This window comes from Copidosoma floridanum, unplaced genomic scaffold (assembly GCF_036245765.1).
Source record: "Copidosoma floridanum isolate Cflo_tuat_1 unplaced genomic scaffold, Cflo_Japanese_pri ptg000033l, whole genome shotgun sequence".
Classification (NCBI taxonomy): domain Eukaryota; kingdom Metazoa; phylum Arthropoda; class Insecta; order Hymenoptera; family Encyrtidae; genus Copidosoma; species Copidosoma floridanum.
In genome coordinates, this window is record NW_028321910.1 from 3481841 (window position 1) to 3504595 (window position 22755).

Genomic DNA, 22755 nt, shown 5'->3' on the forward strand with positions numbered 1-22755 from the left:
TGGTGGTAATTAAAACACAAATATTTGAATTTTATCCCACTGAATGAAAAGTTATAGTGATTTTATACAAAATACTGAATTTTAGCCAAAATCACATTATTAGCGATATTTACGCTCTAATTAAAACAACTGTAACTTTTGATTGGAGGCACAAAATCAAACAAAATTTCTTTGAATCAATAGGTCTTGACCTCAGCTCTTATGTTAGCCTTAAAATAATACTTGAATTGTTGAAAGAGTTCAGCTACACGTGTTAGAAATAGACACACTTGTTCAAAAATCGATGAAAACTGACTTTACTAAAATTTCGTATAACTTTTGGCTGGTTAATCTTGTAGTTGATTCCCTTAAATTAATTTTTACTGATGTTGTGTATAGTAAAAAAACCATGAGAAAAATTGATTTCAAGCAACTTCTTTTTAAACAATTTCTAAGTCGATCTAAACAAGTTACGAGAGAATTACCCATGTAGATATAATTATAATAGGTAAATCGCCGAAAAAAGTGTCACCCTCACGAAAAGCCATGTTCGAAATTTTTTCCTGATATTTCATGGCATAACAAGTTAAATAATTGCAGCTTTTAAAAGTGTGACTCAAAAAATTTTTTTTTGTTCAAATTGGAAACAAAGATAGAATTTTTTGGTTGATTACCTTATACATAGAGCCTTAAAAACAAATATAACAACATTAAACCAAGTAGGTTAATTTGATACAATCCTTTTACTTCCATTATTGTAAGTTAACACGTAGAAATTTGTTTTTTTGTAAAAAGTCATGATACCCTAAAAAAACTACCAAATTACTTTATAAGAAAAGTAAATAGTGAGGCAAGTTTAATATATTAAAATGATTCACGTATGCTAATTTCTCTAGTTCAAGTAAACTATAAATGAAATTCTTTATAAGATAATAATTCAGTGCTTATTGCATCTCATACCCTATTCTATTTAATTAAAATTATCAAATATTTAAAACAAGTCTTCATTTAATGATTCTTAGAGAAGTCACTAATGTTAATAACTTATTTCTAAGTAATTTTCTATTGTGACTTTCCATGTCAACAGACGTGTCCTCCTTTAGTACAAGAAAGTAAAATATCCTCGCCCATACCAACTGTTATGGGGTGCACAGGGTGGAAATGACGTAGGAAACAGGACATGCCCTTATGTCATGCCTTATGTAATTTTAACTGGGCTTATCAGGCCCAGAAATCCTTGACAGCACTCCTCGTATTTTGTACAGGTCTAACTACCTGTAGACCTTATCTGATGTCACTGTTGTCAAGCCTGGATGTCAGATGCTCCACTGGCTAATAAGTCAAGGCCACGTACATTCCTGATACGTGTAGTAGCTAAATATTTAATGTCAGGTATAGGATTAGGACCGTGGAATCATTAAAGTTGACGACACACACATATACATGCATGAATAAAGAAAGACTCTCAACATTATGAATAAAAAATAAATAAATTGAATCTAGAGTATTATTTAAACAATAAGAAATTGCGCGCGCGTGTGTATATGTGTGTGTGTCTGCAATTAATAATAGAGTATGTTATACTAAACCTCAGTGAGGAGACTGCTGTCCCCTGTATATTTATAACTATATTCAGCGTACATTTTTTGCGTCCTACTCAGGGCGGACCTCACGATCTAATCGAAACGAACGCGCGCCAAAACGCTTGCCTTGACTAACTTGCTTTTTGCTTCGGTTTCTGGCGTAACCAGCCAAGAGGTTACTCAGTACTGTAAGAGGAACTGGCGGGCGTCCCCATCAGCCAAGCTCCTTGAACTTGACTTGGTAATCGCTGCCTAAAGTTACCGGGTACTCGAGTGACGTCGACCTTGAAACTCACTCACTCACGTTCAACTTACTGGCTCGTACACCTAACCTTTCTTGTTCGCACGTACACACTGCGTTCAGCCCCGCCTCGCAACGGTTCCCAAGCTAGTCTGCCTCCTTTTTCTCTTCTCCATCACTTCACTTCCTTTCTTCCGTCTCCCTTCCCCGCTTCCGCGAACCCCTCGTGCCTGCGCCGTGACACCCCCCTTCTAGACGTTTAATACTCAGTGAACAACTCTACGACCTAGGTTTCGTGGGTCTTAGGTTCGTCTGGCTAGACAAGAGAAGGGATGGGTGATAAGATTTACCCCCTTTGATTATAAACTAGAGTCTTTTATTAAGAGGTACAAATATAAATGTACATACTTAATCAAAAAGAAAAGCCTTCAAGTGAGGGCTAAGACAGCAAGAAGACATATTAAAAAAAAAAAGAATATAAAAATAATCAAAAAGTTAACTTAAATTAAGGTCTCGTTAAAGAGAGAAAGAAAGAAAAAAAACGAAGGCACTCCAGAAAAAGGTTAAGACATTGGGTTAGAAGGTCGAGTCTAGAGATGTCATTCCCAGCCTCCTTTCTCCCTCTTCTAAAGCTGGTGTTCCTAACGGTGAGGACATCTCCTGACGTCTTTTATCCCATCTAGGCCACTCCACCAACAACAATAGAGGCGAGTCCCCATGGAGTATGGATCTAATCCAGCCCAGTGAAGGGTTTCACGGGCCTCCTTCCACTGCCATTCAGCGGCAACCCTCAGCTCTTCTGCCTGTTGTTGGGCTAATTCCTGGGCACGCCGAATTTTTCCCAGCCGACAATCTTTGGCTTTTCGAGCTGCTTGGGCTTGGGTTAGAGCAGTGGAGTACGCCTCCAATCCACATCGAATTTCGCCCATACGATGTTTGGTGCGGCGGGTCCGTTCGCTCGATCCGTAGTTGGATATGTACTGGTCCACCCGTTGGATCAGTGCTTGAGCCCGTTGATGGCCTTGGAGGATAATTTTCCGGGTGTCTTCTGCCTCCCACAGAATGTTCTCCCATTCGGACTCGGGAGAAGAAGGTTCATCCCAGGTGGCCCTAGGGGGTGGTTCCTCTACAACTCGTGGCTCCTCATAGGGCATCGGTATGGAACGTAGGGGTGGAACCCCCAGGCCAACAGTTTCCTCTCTAGGATCTCGGGCGATGCCAAGGATGCCCGGTTGGTTGGTACCCGTGACTTCCTCCAAGGTAGCAGTTGGCGCCAGCCCTGGCGTTCGTACCCGTTCCTCCTGGTACTTGGAGAAGGCGTCCAAAAACTGGAGGACGAGCTGGTCTGGCAGGTCGCTCCAATCCCATATGCAGCAGATAGTAGCATATCTCCTCCACTTGCTCTCAGAAAGTTTACATGAGAATCTAGAGTAAGTAGAAAAGGGATGAAGAATAATTTCAGGTGCCCACCAGGCAAACGCTTACATACTACGTTACTCGCTTTCGTGGCCTTCTGGGATCTCGTGGCGGGCAGTCGGTCGCGTCGTTAGGTCTGACCCATGGTTCTAATATGGTGGACGTTTTTGGCGGTCATCCTCTCTTGCGCTTACTTGGCCTGCTGGCCTTCATCTCTATACGCTCGAACGGCCCACTGGTCTTTGTCGCTATACGCTCGCTAGCACCAGCAGGATCGTCTGTCATCTGATCAACTTTATTCCTCTGCGTAGGTGGTATATCAGCGTCCTCCTTGACCGGAATCACTGGTTATTCATCCTCAGATCTTTAATAATGGGATTTGAGTTAGGTTATTGACACTTATCTCTATTTCGAACCTCCTTTGTCCTCGAGCTCATAAGTATTAGAACCGACCGCTCGGGAAATCGTGTACGGGCCTTGAAACCACGGAGCAAGTTTGGCCAAGATACCCTGTGTTGCGGACGATAGGGGGTGTACTCGCAGCCACACTCGGTCGCCAACAGCATACTTTCCCTCCCGACGTTTGGAATTATAGTAGTAGGCTGACCGTTCTTGTGTCCGTCTCATTTTGCCCAAGGCTTTCTGGTGAACTTGGGGTAGACGGCGTATACGACGGTGCCATTCCTCCATAGCCTCTACTTAGAGCTCTTGTTGAGCGTCACAATCGACCAGTAGCTTTAGAGTACTTGGTGTGGAAAACTCTCGTCCATACCTTACTGGTAATTTTTAATACCTAAGTCACGAAATTATAGCTTTATAAGACTTGACCATCTTTTAAAGTTTTCAATTAAGCACTTTATACGTTCTGCTTAGAGCAGATATGACTGACTGCGATAATGTATTAAACGACTGTTGAAATATGAATTGCTAAGGAATATACAATTTTAAGTTAAAATAAAGTTTAATAAGTAAGTTGAAATCGCAACATTGATTCATCATATACTCAAAGCTTAAATAATAACAGATTATTAAGTGAGTCACTAGGTTCGAGACGTGACTTGTAACTAGTGCTTTCACCTAACATTAAATATTGTTGTGACTGCCTATAAGAATTATTACGATGGAGACGGTACATGAAGAATTGATGAACCTTCCAATATTATTGCGTTAATGATAAGCATAAGACAGACGTCTCCATGAATATCTTTTTTTTTCTTAAGTTATTTTAACAATGTTATAAAAAAAACATTAGTTAAAGTTTTTTTTGCGGCACTTGACTTTCGTTTTCCTTCAGTTGTAAATTGTTTTCAAGTTACTGCATGAATGAAAAAACAAAAACAAAATTAAAAAGTAAGTAAGTTAGCATTTCATATAGTCTGAGTAAAATTGTCACATACTTTATACTGTGTTTTAAATGAACGTTCTTTATTCGATTTTTATAAGTTGATTGATATTAAATGCTTAAGTTTAGCTACGTCATGAATTTAACATACATTGTAGGAATTCACCACCTCACAAATATTTGAATGTCTGCTTACTTTAAAGTTATTTTTAATCTAGAGTGGACAAAACATTATGAATGGATTAGACCAGCAGAAAAAAAAATACCAAGTCTACTGCAGGCAATAAAACGTTTAAGTTGAGTAATATAAGGATAAATTTTACTAATAGTTGTAATAAAGGTAATCAAAATAGAGAAAAAGTAAATGCAGTAAAAAAAAAGACAATATTCAGAACTTTTTTCGAAAATATCTTCATCGAGTGTGGTTCTTTTAAAAAATGTAAGTACGCAAAAAAATGATGATAGCCAGCTAATTTTTCTTGCTGTTAGGCTTTCTCTCTGATACTGTTTTTGTCTACTTATGAAAAGATATTCTTACTCAACCCAAGGCTGTTTGTATACTAAACATTGCTCGAAATCATAGATGCTTAAACGAAGATGCATATTGTGTATAAGCCAGTAAAATAATGGTAAGAGATCACAGTGACCGATTTTCCATTAAAGCAAATGTAGGAAAAGATAAAATTGCATGATATGTTTATCTTGCAGTGATACTAATACTATTTTAATTGACAAATGCTTTAAGAAAGTAATGAAAAAATAACGAATAGCTATCCATACAAGATACTGTGACGTGGTGTTTTCTGGCTTTGTGGCTTGGAAGCGCGTAATACAGAGCCATCCCTATCACCTCGCACTAAGAAAATTACCAATAAGTTTTTCACTTACTTACTGCTCTTAGTGCTATCTGGCATAGCTTGGTTCTGCTGTCCCCTCACTTGAAATTCACATGCAATAAGGAGTTCCGTCACTGGTGGGTGGTTAGATGCCAGCAAAATTTTCAGTACAATGTATTGTTTATTTTACCAACACAACACTAATAAATACACTGGATATTACTAGGCACCATTTGACGCTACGCAACGCTTTGTTCTCCCAACCCACACACTCGCTAAAAAATTACATAGTTTCCTACCTTAGTAAATATTTCTACTCGGAAAAGTTCTCTCGTACTACGCAACTCTCTCACGCTTTGTATCCCAAAAAGCCTTTACACAGGCACACACTCTCTCCTTCTCTCTCTCACACTCTCTCTCTCAAACACAACCCGAGGTGTCACTTACTACGCACTACGGTTCTCACGACTTTACCTCAACGTGGGCCGTTTCCTCTAGCATCCTGCATCTTCTTTACCGTGCTCACCTCGCTCCTTCCTTTCGTTCACTCAGGTCGTATGGGGTCGTCGGAGTCGGAGCCTTAAGGCACATTTGGCATAGTGCTTAAGATCTCAGTAGCAGTTGTTGCAATATGAACAAAATGTATATTAGTTATGTAACTAGAAATATTTATTATCTGGCATAAACACTATAAGTCTATGAATATATGTACATGTAGAGTGTGTGGTGGCTTAATCGGCTGGTAGTGGGACGGCATGCGGGAGACTGCAGGTTCGTTTCATCGCCAGTGCGACTTTCCCGAGCAAGCACCTCTGTGAATTTTCATATGTGCTTTTTTATCACGCAATAATCCTCGTGAAGGAAAGGGCGACCTTTTAACAGTGAAATGACCTACCAGATGGATCCTTTGCTCTCGAGGTGGTCTATGGGACATTATCAACGTACCAATGAACTACAACTGTATCAATGTAACCAATAATGTAACCGATAATGTAACATGTAACCATTACTTGTAATATGAAACAAATATAAAGTAACAATATGCCTTACTTGTACCAAGGCTATATGTATTTGTTTATAATGAAGCTTAAAAAATAAATACCCTACGTTAGTAGGTATTTATTTAAAAAAATAAATGAATAAAAAAAATACGCACATGTACTTTTAATAGTTATTCAGTTATAGAGATTAAATATGACCGTTGCCTTGTATGCACCCCCTTTTAGAGTCTTATTCGGCATAAAAAAGAGATGTTGTAATATTAAATTACATTTTATTTTTTATTTTTAAAGTTGCTTGGGCGTTTGGTGCGCACCAAGCGAGGGGTCCTTATAGATTATAAGAAATATTCTTTGTTTAGTGTCGTAATAATCAAATGTCTCAATTATACATTTAAATTAAAGAGTTTTCTTGGCTTAAAAAATTACAAAATATCAATAAAAGAAATAATTTATATTCATCATTTAAATCCGTGCTTGCATAAAAAACGATAAATTACTGACCTCTTGATTTTTTTTAGAACTTAGTCATTTACGTATAACTTTTACAATTCTAAAAAGTTCTTATAAAAAAGGTATAAACAAAGTTGTTGTTTTGAGAGGAATTAAAATAAGATAAGGCATTGTACAAATTAAAAAAAAGTCCGAGAGCTTAGTACAAATTAGAAATAAGTAGGGGTATTGCCAGTGCCTATGCTAAAGAGTGTGAAGATGTTTTAGCACTGATTTGAGCAACAATCCATTGTGGCCAGCAGTGGAACTACGAACACGTTATCTATTGGCTGGTGACTCGAAGGCTTAACTCACGGGAGAGCTGAGGGGAGATGAAGAAGTGAGAAGTACGAAGTACGTATATGCGTGAAACTAGCTATAACCTATAGCTATAGCTGATTACTCACACGCACGAAAAAGATCATAGCTCATAGTTTCTTAAAGACGTTCATCATATTCAGAGGGGTGATGTTGTAAGTGCAGTGAGGGGGAAACGACTATGCGGCCGCACTTGCAATTGTTTTGTTTACATTTATATACCTATATAACCCCGCTCTGTCACTTTTGTGCGGGTACCTATGTAATTTTTCCACATGTTCCAAATGCTGTAAAGCTTCTCGTTAGAATGGTGTAATGATACCATGCCACTTGAGAGTAAGGAAAACGGTGCCTGGCTCTACAGTGTAATACATACCATGCCGTTAGAGCAGTATAAATCTACGGTGCCTCGAATTCTTAATTCCTTAGTCTACAGATGTTTTATGGCAAACCGAAATCTAAGTAAGTGACACAAGGCCAACCACAAAGACAAAGACAAAAAACCGAGAAGACCTGCTCGTATTACTTTTCTCGCTTTTCCTTCCGAAAAGCAAGACAAGCTTTTTCAACGCAATTGATCATTCATTTTACTATAGTTAAAAAAACATAATCGTTAAGTTTTTAAAATTGTTTCTTTTATTTTTCAAAAAACGACAAGCTTGACACAATAAACTTACGTATCTGCTCTATTCATTAACGAGTGCCTTTACCCCAATGATCCAGTTCACTCAATTATTTCTCTTTTTTATGATAAGTGAAATTATTAAAGAATAACTCAACGCAATTACAACAACAATACAAGGTGCTAAGATATTTTTTTGTAATAAGCAATATTACTTACAAATATACAAACGCTTTTACCTTAACTTTTTAGCACGCTAAAGTCTTTTTTATTTTCAAAATAATTTATATTTTTTTACCATTAATACATAGCTTAACTACAAGAATACGATAAGGCTTTAGTCAAATTTCAAACTTCAGAACTTAACTATAAATATAACTAACTTTTGGTCTTTCTATATCAAATGCATTGATCTGAAGTACTTTTAGATCATCAGGAAAAAAGTCTACTATAATTTCTCTAGGCTAAGCTTTGAGAAATATTGGTGGCTTTACAACCGAGACACAGACATAGCTAAGCTACAAAGGAGAGCCTTGTAATATCACTCAAAAGAAAAAAAAAGCAAACAAATTAGAAACCGACATCAAGTATCATGGCATGGCTCCTTTCTGAGCTCCCACGTAGTTATATTATATATCGTCAAGAAAAAAAAAGTCATGGACTAATCTAATAATAACACTTAGAATAATCGTTGCAGTAATGGTTACTTGACTTATTGTATTATACCTGTAGAGATGTTTATAAAATGAAAAAAAATAAAAAAGATAACTAGAATTATATAACTTACAAAATACATTCAATATATTGTAAATGTTATGTTGATATGTTGATAAGAAAAAAGAAAAAAAATATAAAAATTTCTCCGACTAAACACTTACAAATTTACTAACTTAAATTACTATACATATAAATCACATTCGATACATAGTAAATTATATGTAAATATGCTTATGAAGACAAGAAAAATAAAAAGAAACACAAAACTCTTAGGCTTAGCACTTTCGTGTCTACTAGTTAGAATAACTATACTTATATGAGATTTTTCCATATTCTGTTATATTCGTGTAAATATGCTTCTACATGGTTATATACATAAAAACAAATTATCACTGTAAAACCCGGTACAGACAATTACCTATCATATCTTAAAATACGACATCGGTGCAAAGCTTACAACTATTAGCCTTTTTTACCACACTCACTTTTACATTTTTGTACTACCATACCCAAAACCATAGTAACCACAATAAGAGTTCTTCCAATTATTATTTTCTTATGACTCATAAACGACTTCTCATGTACTAAAACATTGCAATTGAATTTTTATCACTCATAACAAATCTGTGCAGCTATTAACTAAGGCTTAATTCAACCCCTTCAAAAAGCTTATGTAGCTTAAAAGGCGTCTCACCATTATTATACTCTAAAGCGATATTTTGTACGTACGTCAACGCTTCCAAACACATGCTATGTATCAAACGAATATAGTAAATAAACGTTTTTTATAAAAAAAATAAAATAATAAAAAAGATAGCGCTAATGCACTATTTTCTCTTGTGCGGTACTGGGTTCAAATCTTACTTGGTGTAAGTTTTTTTTTTTTTTTTTTTTTCTTCTTCTTATAATTGGAAAAATACTACATCAAATAATTGACACTTTTTTATAACAATTCACGCATTATGATTTATTTGTGACTAAAAATCTTTTTTCAATCCTTACAACATAAATATATGAACCAAGAAAACCAATTAAAATTAAAAAAAACTTCCAAAGGTTAGTAAACCCTATTCTATTTTTTAAATTCATATAAAAAATTTTGAAAAGCGCTTGTATAAAGAATTATTTGTGTAATATAACTCAAACTGGAGGCGCGTTCTTTAAAAAGGGTACATCGCACGTTTCAATATGTTCTTGTAAACTTCAGTCGTCGAAGTCCAAACAAAATTTTTTTAATTACTTTTTCTGAGAAAGTAATTATTAAAAAAACGATTATCACAGCTTTGCTTATGATCACACCTTTAATAAGCAAAATGCCCGCTCTCTCTGCAGTTTTCCGGGCTTGAGACTGGCACATTAAATTTTTAATGTCTGATAAGTGTTTTACTAATTTATTAAAAAATTTCTCTAAGACGAATTTAATAATGTCAACTTTTAATGCAGTAATACAACACATTATCAAAAACTGCGAATTTTCGTAACACTATTATGAACTGACGTATTCATTTGAAATCTTGATTGTTTTCCGGAAACATTATAATTATTCAATAAAACGATTATCTCACAACTAGAATTGAATAGTATAGTAAAACTCTTAGTGATACATAAAGATCTATATAGTTACAAAAATAATAATTATTGCATGCTGAATAAAAATTTACAGAAACGTGAGTTTGTGATTCTTATCATACACATCAGCAAATTCTATCGTTTTTATCCCATTAAATGTGATAGGTTATTTGTTGGTGTCACAAAAACAAGAAATTTTCTTGTTCCATTTTAAATTTGTTCTATTCTGGATGAAAAAAAGATCCAAAAGACTTCAAAAATTTCATCGTAAACCGTTGGGCTAAAATTCAAGAAAATCCTGAGGAAAGCGAATGGCGATAGGTTTCCTCAAAAAAAAAAAAAAAACTTGATGAATGACGGTACAAAATTCGCACTTGGTAGTTTAAATAACGAAAGTCGTTGGTTTAAGGGTCCAAGTTTATTACTAAAAAATGAGAGTAACTGACCAAAACTAAAATTTATAACTCCCGGAAAAAGTTTCATTTATTACATCGATAGAAAAAAAGCTCTTAAACATACAAAAAGAACCACCTATAACTGAATTTTTGCGGTTTTCATCGAGGACTGAAAACAAACTGCATAGTAATAAGGTTATTACGCTAATAAAAAATTGTATTCAAGGACTTGCAAATAAAGGCAATTGATTTATGTCTTAAGATTTCACAAAGGTCATCTTTTTCAATAGAAATTCAAGCACTAAGAAATTTAAACAAAATTTCGAAAGGTAGTAAAACATATAACTTAGATGCTTTTATTGACAAAAAAAAATCTTAAAAACATGGAAGATTGTCAAATTATGACAGTAAAAACAAAAATGTAATCTATGAGCCAACTATCTTGGACAGTAAAGATCACCTCACAAAACTTTAAATAAAGTATTATCACGAGAAATACCTTCACATAAGTCACAATACCGTTCTCAACGAGATAAAGCAAAAATTTTGGATTCTCGGTGTTCAACAAGCCTTACGAATTTAAATTAAATGCACAATTTGCAAGATGAGACACGGAAAACCCGTGAATCCCAAAATGGCTGCACTTCTGCACGCTAGAGTTGAGTATAAGGAAAGACCTTTTTACATTGGTGCCTTGATTTTTTCGGATCTATTTTTGTCAAAGTAAGATAAAAAAACAAAAAGAGATGGGGTGTCATGCTCACTTGTTTGGCAACCAGAGCTATTCACTTTAAAATTGTTCACAGCTTAAATACCAACTCAGCTGCTTTCGCACTCAAAAGGTTTATTGCTTGGCGTGGAGAGCCTCCAGTAATTTATTCTGATATTGAGACAAACTTTAAGGGCATGTGCAGTGAGTTAAAAGAGAAAATAGTTAAATTACGTAAATCAAAACAAAAATTTGAAGAAGTTTCAGCATATCGAGGTTTTTATTGGAGGTTTAACCCCCCTTCTGCTCTACACATGAGGGTAGCATGGGAGAAATAGATTCGATCTGTAAATACTGCAATATATACATCACTAAAGAAATAGGCTCTGAATAAGGAAACCCTTTGAACGATTTTTGCAGGAATTGAACATTCAGTAAACCCTCGACCATTATCTCATATTTTATTAGGCCCACGTGTCTACGAAGCACTGACACGAAACCATTTTTTAGTATGTACCATATCCTGAGAGATTTGTTTTAATTGCAATAACCCTTCGACTTTTTGCTCTTGTAAACAGAAGAAGATTTCTGTATTCGTCACTAATTTGTGTTGGAGAGCTGGCTTCGAGAGTACCTTTCTTCATTATTACCAACTTCAAAGTGGCATGACTAATAAATACCCTTGAAAGTAAGGGATGTGGTGTTGATTGCCGATAAAGATATCAAGTAAACTCAATGGGGGAAGGGACTCATAATTCGGGGTTTTTCTGGTTCAGACAAGCAAGTTCGTGTAGCAGAAATTAAAACTGCGAACGAAATTATAAAGGGTCCAACGAGTAAACTAGTTAAATTTTTCGAGGTTAACTAAAATTTTGTACAGGGAGAGACAATGTTACAATCTACTAATTATTTTTTGTAATATGTTCACCTGCTAAAAATTTAACTTGGTTTTCTGATCCTAAGGGCTGCTCTAGCACAAAGCAAGAAACCGTGCAGGGCCGTGCCACAGCTCGTTAAATAAGGGCTGGTCAAGAACATCTATTCTCCTTCACTGAACATTCCGATAGTTTGATGAAAAAAGAAACTACTGAGTGGGAGTACAAAGGGGCACCTTTGCAGATGCTTGATCAGGAGCTGGTTTCTTAAGACGTAAGAAAAACTTATTTATATCAAGGAGAAACAGTAATTCTCTTATTATTATAATTGTTATTAGAATGTTTCAACTGTTTTCGTTTTTCAGCGTTTAACAGGCGAACGTACATGATTGAGCTCGTTGTCATGACAATTTCAAATAAAAAAATGTCATTTTTTTAAAAGCGAGCGGAGGATTCGTTTTCAACAGATGTTTTTGAGAACCGGTTTCCGATAACATCGAGAAAAAATCCAAGTTGTTGTCTGGGTTTAAATAAAGAATATCTGTTTTTTTTTCTTGAAAAATTATGTTTAGTTTTTTTTTCATTCAACTATGCAACGAAACGATAAAGAATAAGTGAAGTTTGAAATTGCCAATACATTGGCACCAGAAGGCCTATTCTATCTATTAACATAAATTAACTTCGTTAAGTTAAAAATCACCGATGGTTGTTCACTTAAAGATGCATTTAAGTTACTTATAATGTTTACCCCTAATGCTTGTGCATTTTATATTTTAATAATGATAAGAATAGTTGGTTTCAAAGTCACCGATGTTTGTTTACTGAAGGGTGCATTTTAGTTATTAACAATAATTAAAAAAAAAACTTATTAACAATAATTTAATTAATTGAGTTCCTAATCTTCAATACTTGTGCACCAAGAGCTGCATTTTATTGATTAGTAAAAACAAAAATAGTTCGGTTTTAAGCCACCAGTTTTTGGACGTCAAAAGGTGTATAATAATAACTAATGATAATTAAATTGATTTAAATTCTAATGCTTGTTCGTCTGAAGACATTTTTCATTTGTTAGTAATAACAGAAATCTGTTGCTTTTTCAAATCACCACTGCTTGTTTGCCTAAGAACACATTTTTGTATTCTTAATACTTACAAAATGTTGGATGGCTCCCTATACTTGCTTAGCTAAGGGCATAATGGATTAATAAACACTCATTATCGAATATTTTTGATTAATTTATAAGTGACCAATGCTTGCTTGCCATAGAGTTAATATTGTATGTATTTTTTCTTTAGAAACAGTTTATTGATTGCCATTGCTTGCATGTTCAAGAACTAATGTAATTATTTTGCATATGTAAAACCTGTTAATCTTTTGACAACGACTGTTTTCTTGACGATGGGTGATTTTTTTCGTTGCTCTATACTTCAAAATATTAAATTTATTACTAATCTATGCTTTTGAGACCATGAAATAATGCTTTAACTATTTGACATCAAAAAAATAGTTTTCACTAACACTTGCATAATATTCTAACTCTTTATATTAATAATGCTAAAATATTCTTAAAATATGCTTACACTACGCCACTTAATCTCATAATAGTGATCGATCTCTTGTACTTACATGTAGTTATTTTCATGCTTTTGACATGACAGCTGTATCAAATCAAGAACATAGTATGAAGAAAAAGGACGACAAGTAATATGTCGTGGATATTTTAAAAAGCAATAAGTCACCTAATCCTACCAAAGTTCGCAAATATAAATTCTAAAAATAAAAAGAAGACTAACTATTGAAACTCACAATCACTTTTTTTTTTATTATAGGTTCTATTGTAAAGATAAACACTTTTAAACTGTATATCTGAATTATTCATGCACTACTATGCAAGCAAGAATTGTGAATCAATCCATAAGTATATTAGTATTTATAACCATACGTTCATTTTACTCCTTTTTTTATGTGAGTGTAAGCAATTTGAACCTTTTTTTAGGAAATGTAGAATAACCTATAAGCATCTAATTTTAAAATGTATAAACTATCAACAAAATTTTATAAATAATTCATACTTTAGCAAACGAGCTGGTTTTCTGCGTTTTAAAAAAAAGCTTCAAGTATAGTAAAACCAATGTGTGAATGTCAATAAATAGCTTTAATATTTTATGAGAAATGTACCTTAATGCATTTATAAAATTTAGAATTACACTCATGTTGAAAATGTCCTGCAACCAAAAACTAATTGTTTATTAGTTGCACAACTTTAACCTTGGTTGAAACAAAAGTCACTCCTGGAATAGTTTCAGCAATTTTAGAACATTTTGGACCAGGAACACTGCTGAAATCATTATGTATGATACTTAGTATGAGTAATGAAATTTGTATAAAGATTTGTGAGGTCGATTTTAGTAGAAAGATACACTGGATAAGGAAGTTCATTAATATCGAGGAACTGCTTCGTCTACTCTTACATTGTGAGGTTTAAAAGCATTAGTAAATTAAAGAAATCTTACATTTTATCTTGTTCTGTTCTTGTTCCGAAAAAATATTAATTCTAGCCACTTCTGATAACAAAAACTGGAATGCAACACAAAGTAACATGCTCCATTGTTAGAAAGTACAAATACAACGTTTGAACTGGTCCATGTATGTTGACTGCAAGATTGAAGTCCATGACTAATTTACAATTTTATTCCCAGTAAGTAATATTTAAGTCTAGAGTCTTAACAAATTAATTGTACTTATCTGATATTATAGGTTAAAGTACACTCCAGCCAGACTGTCATCCATCATTTGGTACACTTATTTCTTTATGTCCTTATTAAGTAAAAAACTGTGAATTGCTTTAACTAAATAATTGACAAAAATCTAAAAGCTTTACTGCTTATATACTTTAACATAAATATACGGTACGCTCTTTACACTATTATGCTTGATGAGTTTTTTTACTCTAAAGATGCTGTCAACATTTAAGTAAGAAACTCATGGTTATGCACGTATATAGATATAAAACAAAGTACTGAGGTATATAACATAGTGATTACAGCCTCTGGAATATCCGACACTCCTCTCTGACTATCACTTTTCCAACTATATACAGCATAATATGTAACGGTGGCATTTTCCGAAAACCACGTGTAGAGCGACTTTTTCTAACGCTAACCCCGTTAGAATTAATTTTTTAGGGCAAATAGCTGTTAAATGGAAGCCGATTAAAAATACGTTCCAAACTACCCCTAAATGGGGTTAAAAGGCTATAGCCCGCCCGCATGAACTCGTGACGTTGCCACATTATTATTGGAGCTTAGTCGGTAAGCAGTGAGAGCTATATCCATGTGCGCACGTAACAGCGTCAGCTACTGCTGGTAACTTGAAGGTTAGATGTAAACATTTTTACCTTAACGTAAGTATTGTCTGCTCTTTATGTTGTCAGTTGTTTATCCACGCACTTACTGTCTTTCTCACTCTCATGTTGGACAAAAACATCTTTAGATTTTTAAACTTAAGTTATGTTTCCTCGATTAAAAGTAAAATACCATATCAGTAGGGATTTTTCCACTCTACACGATGGTATTTTTGTAAAAAAAGTCGACCTCTCAGTCAAAAATTTTGTTGTTAGGTATGTCTTCCTTACGTTCCCGGGTATGTCGTCTGTACACGAGTTAGAATGAGTCCATTCATAAATTGCAATAATCAAGTACCCAGGAAGTGCCTGGAAAGTACCCGGTAAGTGCCTGGGAAGTACCTAAGGAAGTGCCCGGGAAGTACCCGGGAAGTACCCGGGAAGTGCCCGAGGAAGTGCCCGAGGAAGTGCCCGGGAACTAACCGCCAAGTGCCCGCCATGTACCTGGGAAGTGCCCGGGAAGTACCCGCCAAGTGCCCGGGAAGTACCCGAGGAAGTGCCCGCCAATTGCCCGGGAAGTACCCGCCAAGTACCTGGGAAGGGCCCAGGAAGTACTCGCCAAGTGCCCTGGAAGTCCCCGCCAAGTACAATACAGCCGGGTATTTCCCGGGTACTTGCCGGGCACTTCCCGGGCACTTAGTCGGTACTTTCCGGGCACTCACCGGGTACTTCCCGGGCACTTTCTCGGGTACTTCCCGGGCACTTGGCGGGTACTTCCTGGGCACTTTCTTGGGTACTTCCTGGGTCCTTTCCGGGCACTAGGCGGGCACTTCCTCGGGTACTTCCCGGGTACTTGGCGTGCACTTGCCGGGTACTTCCTGGGTACTTGGCGGGTACTTCCCGGGCACTTGGTGGGGACTAAGTTCGATTAAATGTATTTTCTGTATGTTGTAAACTATTTGTTATTCTCAATGTGTCAGTTTACATTGATAGTTGAGTTTTAACTGAATAAAGATGTACATCAAACAAACATTTTATTAACGTGACATTTTTGAATTATTATTTAATGCACTGTGAAGTTTATAATTTTTTGAATAGATGTTCTATAATTATTTTTGAAATAATTAGATAGTATTTAGAGCATTTTTAAACGTTTTATTTCAAAGTATGTAAATTTGGATGATAAATAAATGATTTTTATGAGCAATATCAACTGTAATATACCTTGATTATTGCAATTTATGAATGGACTCGTTCTAAATCGTGTACAGACGACATACCCGGGAACGTAAGCAAGACATACTTAATAACAATATCTTTGACTGAGAGGTCGACTAGTTTTGCAAAAATATTATCTTGTAGAGTGGAAAAATCCCTACTGATATGGTATTTTACTTTCATTCGCGGTAACATTACTTAAGTATAAAAATTTAAAGACGTTGTTGTCCAACATGAGAGTGAGAAAGACAGTCAGCGCGTGGATAAACAACTGACAACATAAGGAGCAGACAATATTTACCTTTAGGTAAAAATTTTTACATCCAACTTTCATGTTACCAGCAGTAGCTGACGCTCTTGCGTGCGCACATAGATATAGTTCTCACTGCTTACCAACTAAGCTCCAACAACAATGTGGCAACGTCGCGAGTTTATGCGGGCGCGCTATAGCTTTCTAACCCCATTTAAGGGTAGTTTGGATCTAATCGGCTCCCATTTAAAAGCTATTTGCCCTAAAAAATTTATTCCAACGGGGTTCGCGTCAGAAAAAATCGCTCTTCACGCGGTTCTCGGGAAATGCCACCGTTACATATCATGCTGTATAAATAGGTTTGTTAGTGATGATATCTCTCATGTAACTGACCATCAACTTTACTGCGGGATTCCTCTTCACCAAATGCTGAAATTCATATAAGTTGTGTAACTAGTGACATCTACGGTGTGGTATAAATACTTTACATGCAAAAAGAATGTTTTTATACATCTGTAAGAGGTGATTACAAATGTAAATTTAAATCATAAGTACTAGTGAACAATTTTTAACAAAAATCGTTATGATGTCTTACTAAAAGTAACATTACTGGCATGTCAACCTGTGTGATACTTACCTTGTTAGTCTTACTGTATGAATTATGTTGACTATATGTACTGAAGTATTAAGAAGTATTAATTTGTATAATGATTCAGTCCTTAAGATTGAATATGGCCATTACCTTGTACACACTCACGTAGAGTCTCCCTTGGAATTATAAAAAAAGAATTTTCAGCCTCAAGTAATCCTTATTTCTGTTATTTAGTTTATTTTTCCAAGTAGGTAGAAGTGTAGTATTATTACCTCGTAGTCAATACATTTAACAGCATCAAATAAGTCAAAGTTGCAATCGAAATAATACGTGCTGTTTGAAATCCAACCAGATTATCTGAAAAAAATCTTAGAAAACAAAAGCAAAGCAATGAATTTAAATTTTTATAAGAAAACGTAAAAGAAAAAACAAAAAACAGATACAAATGTTTGATAATTTGAAAAAAAGGAAGATTACGAAAAACTGTGCCAAAAAAGTACTGAAATTCAAGAGGAGCTTTATTCTCACAACCTTTAAAGTATGTTATTACATGACTGCTCGGTAGCTCAAGTGATAGAGCAACAGTCTAGAAAATAGGAGGTTGTGTGTTGTTTGATCTACACCTAGTTACAACTCTTCCTTTCTTCTGAATAGTTTGAAATTTCTTTAATCTTATAAATTTCAACTCTTCACAAATTTCATTGGAAAACTATTTATTATCATAAAAACACATTAATGGACTAAGAAAACTTGGAACAGTTAATCCATCTATATGTGAGCCTATAAATTAGATTATGTATGTGCATTAAAAATATCACTTGTTAAACCATTTACAAAGTTACTCAAAACTTCTAATATCTTATTTCTTTACAATCAGAAAATTTTTTTTTTTTCAACCTTGTGGAATATTCAGTACCGCATACAGTTGAGAAACAGCTAAAAAATTAAGAATAAAATCTATTAATACCTATGGTATTTGTGAGTTCACAACTCATTGGTGGAGGAGGGATCTGAAATAATGACAGTTCAGTTCTATTTTATAGTGAAACTACGAATGTTTATTCCAGCGATGTGTATTTCGACGATAGCGATAATTTAGTGCAACAACTATCCATTATTTTGAGAGCTAATCACGGAGCAGTATAAATAAAAAGTCAAAGTGAACTGCCTTACAATTGGTTAACAAAATAATGCACAGTGGTTGCACTAAGCTATCACTGTCATCGAAATGCACGTCACTGGAATAAATACTTATAGCTTTACTACAAAATTAAAGTGAACTGTCGTTATTTTGGACCCCCCCCCTTTTTTGTAGCTTTAGCAGTAGAGCAACTGTCAAGAAAACAGGAAATCGTGTGTTTGATCAACACCCAAGGAAAATTTTTTTTTTCATACTGGTGAATAGCTTGAAATTTCTTTAATTTTATAATTTTTTAAGGACCCCGCACTTTGTGCGGAGTATTCTTCGTTTATTCAATTCAAAAGTTACTTATCATTATAAAAGAACATCATGGTTTGAAAGGGCTTAAAAAAGTATCTCTATCTATATATGACCGTATAAACTTAATGATACGTACGCATCACAAGCATTGCTCATTATACCAGTGATGAGGTCACACAAAACTTCTAATATCTAATTTTCTTAAAAGAACAAAATTATTTCCCCATTATATCTTGTTGAAGTATTAAATCCTAGCTATGGATAAAAAAGAGCTTGAAAACCAATAATAAAATCTATGAGAACAGATAGTGTGAGTAAATAGACAAATTTTTGGCAGCTCAAGTGGTAGAGTACCAAATGTCGTGACAGCTTAAAATGCTTAAAAAAAAAGTCTCACTTGAATCAGCTGAACATTTTTTTTTAACATAGCGTGAAAACGTACTTGATTAATTCGATAGAGGTTGGACTAGGCATACCAACGTAAGAGATCATTTATATATTATTTCTAAGTAAAGTCCTACTGTAATAACAAGTTAATACTATAATATTGCATAATGTTGCAGTCCATAACCCTACGACACTTATAACGACTATCATATAAAGTTTAAACTACTGTATTAGTAATTTCTTTTAACAGTCATAGACGGCGTATACGCCTTAAAATAATAATCATTCAGCTACAACGCACGTACACCAATACAAACCTTGGATGTTCCTCTGCTTAACAGACCTATTTTTGTCTCTCTGACACTGAGTAAACAGCAGCCTGGGCCCACTATCACATGCACGTCTACCCTGAACAGAGGTTCCAGATATCCTGCTAGCAACAAGCGATTGACTTTTCGGTGGTAGTGGCGTACAGGAGGACAGACTGCTTGTAAAAGAGCTTATGGTGGTTGAGTAGTCAGTTGGATACCCAGAGTCAAATCTTGACTCCAAGAACTCTGAGAGGGAGTTGGCGTTAATGCCCCTGTTGGTGCAGAAAATGTTGTTTTGGTTGTTTGATCCGTTCTCATTGCGTTGACTTACATTGTCGGTATGCAGATGCTTATGGTGCACTGCATTTACAGAAACGATAGAACCACCTGAGCAGATAACAGGCCCAGGGGGCTCAAGTATCAGAGAATTTGATTCTTTAAAGTGCTGGTGCTGAAAGTTACTCAGCTTACGGTTCACTATCTGGCTACCAATGCGCTGACTTATGTCATCGTTAAGGCCTAGCCTGTGTTTCTCAAGCTTAGTTTGAGCTTCACTGAGTTTGGTCTCCTCTAAAAGCATCTTCTCAAAATCACCCTCTGTACCGCAGCATCCCTCATCTGTGGATGAACTTGTCGAGTTAAATCTTTTACCTTTACCATCGATCAAATTTTCTCGGCGTCTGTAATAAGAAAAACCATACAAAATGTAGTTCTTGAATTCAATTATTATGGAAACTTATAAATTTCAAAGTACATTGTGTGCTCATTATCATAAAATTTTTTTTTTTTCACGATGGTAACTTGACGAGATTTCAAATTGTATTCAAATAATAGTAATTTCAATGATTTCAGATTTTGACCTTGAGAAAAAGTGTAACAAAGGTGGATTTTGCTTGATTCTCCCTCTTCACCTCGCCCCTCATGACGTACTTCCAGTTTTCTCTACACCACATGATGCCACATTACATCACCATGCCACACATTTCAAATTTTACGAATTTTGTCTGTTTTTCTTTTGACCAAATGTATAAGGAAAAAAAAAGAAAAAAAACAGTTTCCAAAGAGATTTAAACCCCCAACCTATTACTTTCTAGCTATAGTCCCAACCTACTCTGCTATGAGCAGGCCCAAAAGGGGAAAATCAATTACTTCACGTTATCTAACAGCTTGTAACTAATTTTTCATTAAAATTTTTATTTAATGTACATTTATTTATTTAATTTAGTTATAAACTAGCAATTTAGTTATAAAATAAGCAATTTACTACATGAAATAATTTTTTTTTTAATTGGCAATTAGTACATTTTAGCAGAACACCTGTCCAATTTATTAATAAATATTTATTCCAACGTATTTTTTTTTTACTTTTATAATAAATAAACAATTTTTCATACAATTCTTTAATATCGTTTTAAAATTTTCAAAAATTATGAATTATACATTTGTACTGTACGAATACAATAATTAATTTTTATTCCATTTTACTTTTTAAAAATTTTTTTATCCGTAATTGAAGTGGTTTTTTGACTTCAGGACATTCTTCGTATAGTTTGTGGGGAGCAGCTAAGAGAAATGACAGAAACGCTAATGTGTACAATAAAGCTAGCAATTCTTTTTCTTACGTAGATGTACTTATATACATGCTTTCATGTTTACTTCATCCCCTCTTTCTAAATTTATTGAAAATTTTATTTGTTGGTCTATTTAAAAATTCGATAGGTTTTTCTAAATGTAATTTTTTGTATTCCAAAAATTAGGAGATTTCTTTAAATCATGTAAATGCGTTTCAATGTAATTTTTTCATATGGTAACATGTTAAATATCTATTTTTTTAAATGTATCATGTTTAAAATCATGGTACAGTCAAACGAGCTGGAATGTTCGTGAGTATTTTTTATGCTATTTCAATATATGTTTGTCGTTTGAATATTATCTGTCAAAAAAACCTATGTGCGATAAACATCCTGAAGGAACATTTACTGGCATGTAATACTACCCGATCAAAAGAGACTATACTGTACTACGGTTTTCCTTTATTTCTTATGTACAATAATACTATGGGTGTTAAATATGGACGAGAAATAAGTGTGGGATCGTAAGTGATAGATGTGAGCATGACGTTACAGATATAATCAGCACAGGCAGTAAATTGTTGTTATAAAGTCTCTGGAAGATTCAATCAAAGTGCATAGTATTGGACTGGCCAGCTTAAATATTATTTTTATTGCATTGTGTCATAATGTTTTGTTTATAATTTTTTACTCATTAAATATTAATTGAAATCACACCTTATCGACGTAGGTATACTCATTTCCACGATAATTGCACCAACTTCGTACACAATGTTATTTCATAGAAGGTATTTTTATACTCAAAATTAGATGTTGGATATAATACTGCACCCTTTATCTATGCAGACAGTGATTGTTGTAATCAAAGTTTCTTTCCTCCTATCTGGAACTGCATACATAAAATACTCTTGTGTTTTCCTGCATGTAACAGTTTTACGTGCGTGTTAATAAGTGGAATGAAAATAGGCATTTTCAATATAATACAAAAAGCACTTTACTTTGAGACATACTGTATTTCAGAACTATGAAAAACGAGCGTTTTATGGCACTCCAAAGCACAGTGTGATACGAGTAGGTGTGTAGCAAATTTTCACTTCTTTGAAGACTTTATTACAAGAAATATTATATTTCATGTAAAAGGCTTATTTACTGCTGATACTAAAGGAAAAATTCTTGTCTTAAAAATCTTATTGAAAACCTTAAGTGCTCCGTTCAAGTACTTATGCTAATAATTTTACAAAATGCAAACCATTTAAGGTATTATGTCGTGTTCATACTGTAGAATTAAGTGAAAGACGCAAGTATTCGTAAAAAAATACGTAATGCGTATAAAGTGAAAGGGCGTGGAACCAAATTTTATAATTATTTTCTTTACAAAGGGTTTCTTTAAAGCTGTCATGTTGAATAAATAAATAAATAAAAAAAAAAAAAAGTTTGACAGTTCAAAAATAATATTTGATGTTTCCTCTGGCTTAAGACAAATACAGGGCATAACACACAAAGAGCTACAAAAAAAAATCATAAAGCAAGCTTTATATGAACAGGGTAAA

General features: G+C 34.5%; 1 protein-coding gene across 1 annotated transcript in view; it reads right to left on the reverse strand.

Moving 5' to 3' along the window:
• LOC149373300 (uncharacterized) overlaps window positions 1-22755 on the reverse strand; it is a 1143724-nt gene that overhangs the window by 204778 nt on the left and 916191 nt on the right. The window contains exon 7 of the mRNA XM_089597536.1: window positions 19641-20314. Coding sequence (XP_089453662.1) covers window positions 19641-20314 — 674 coding nt within the window. The remainder of the gene's footprint in view (window positions 1-19640; window positions 20315-22755) is intronic.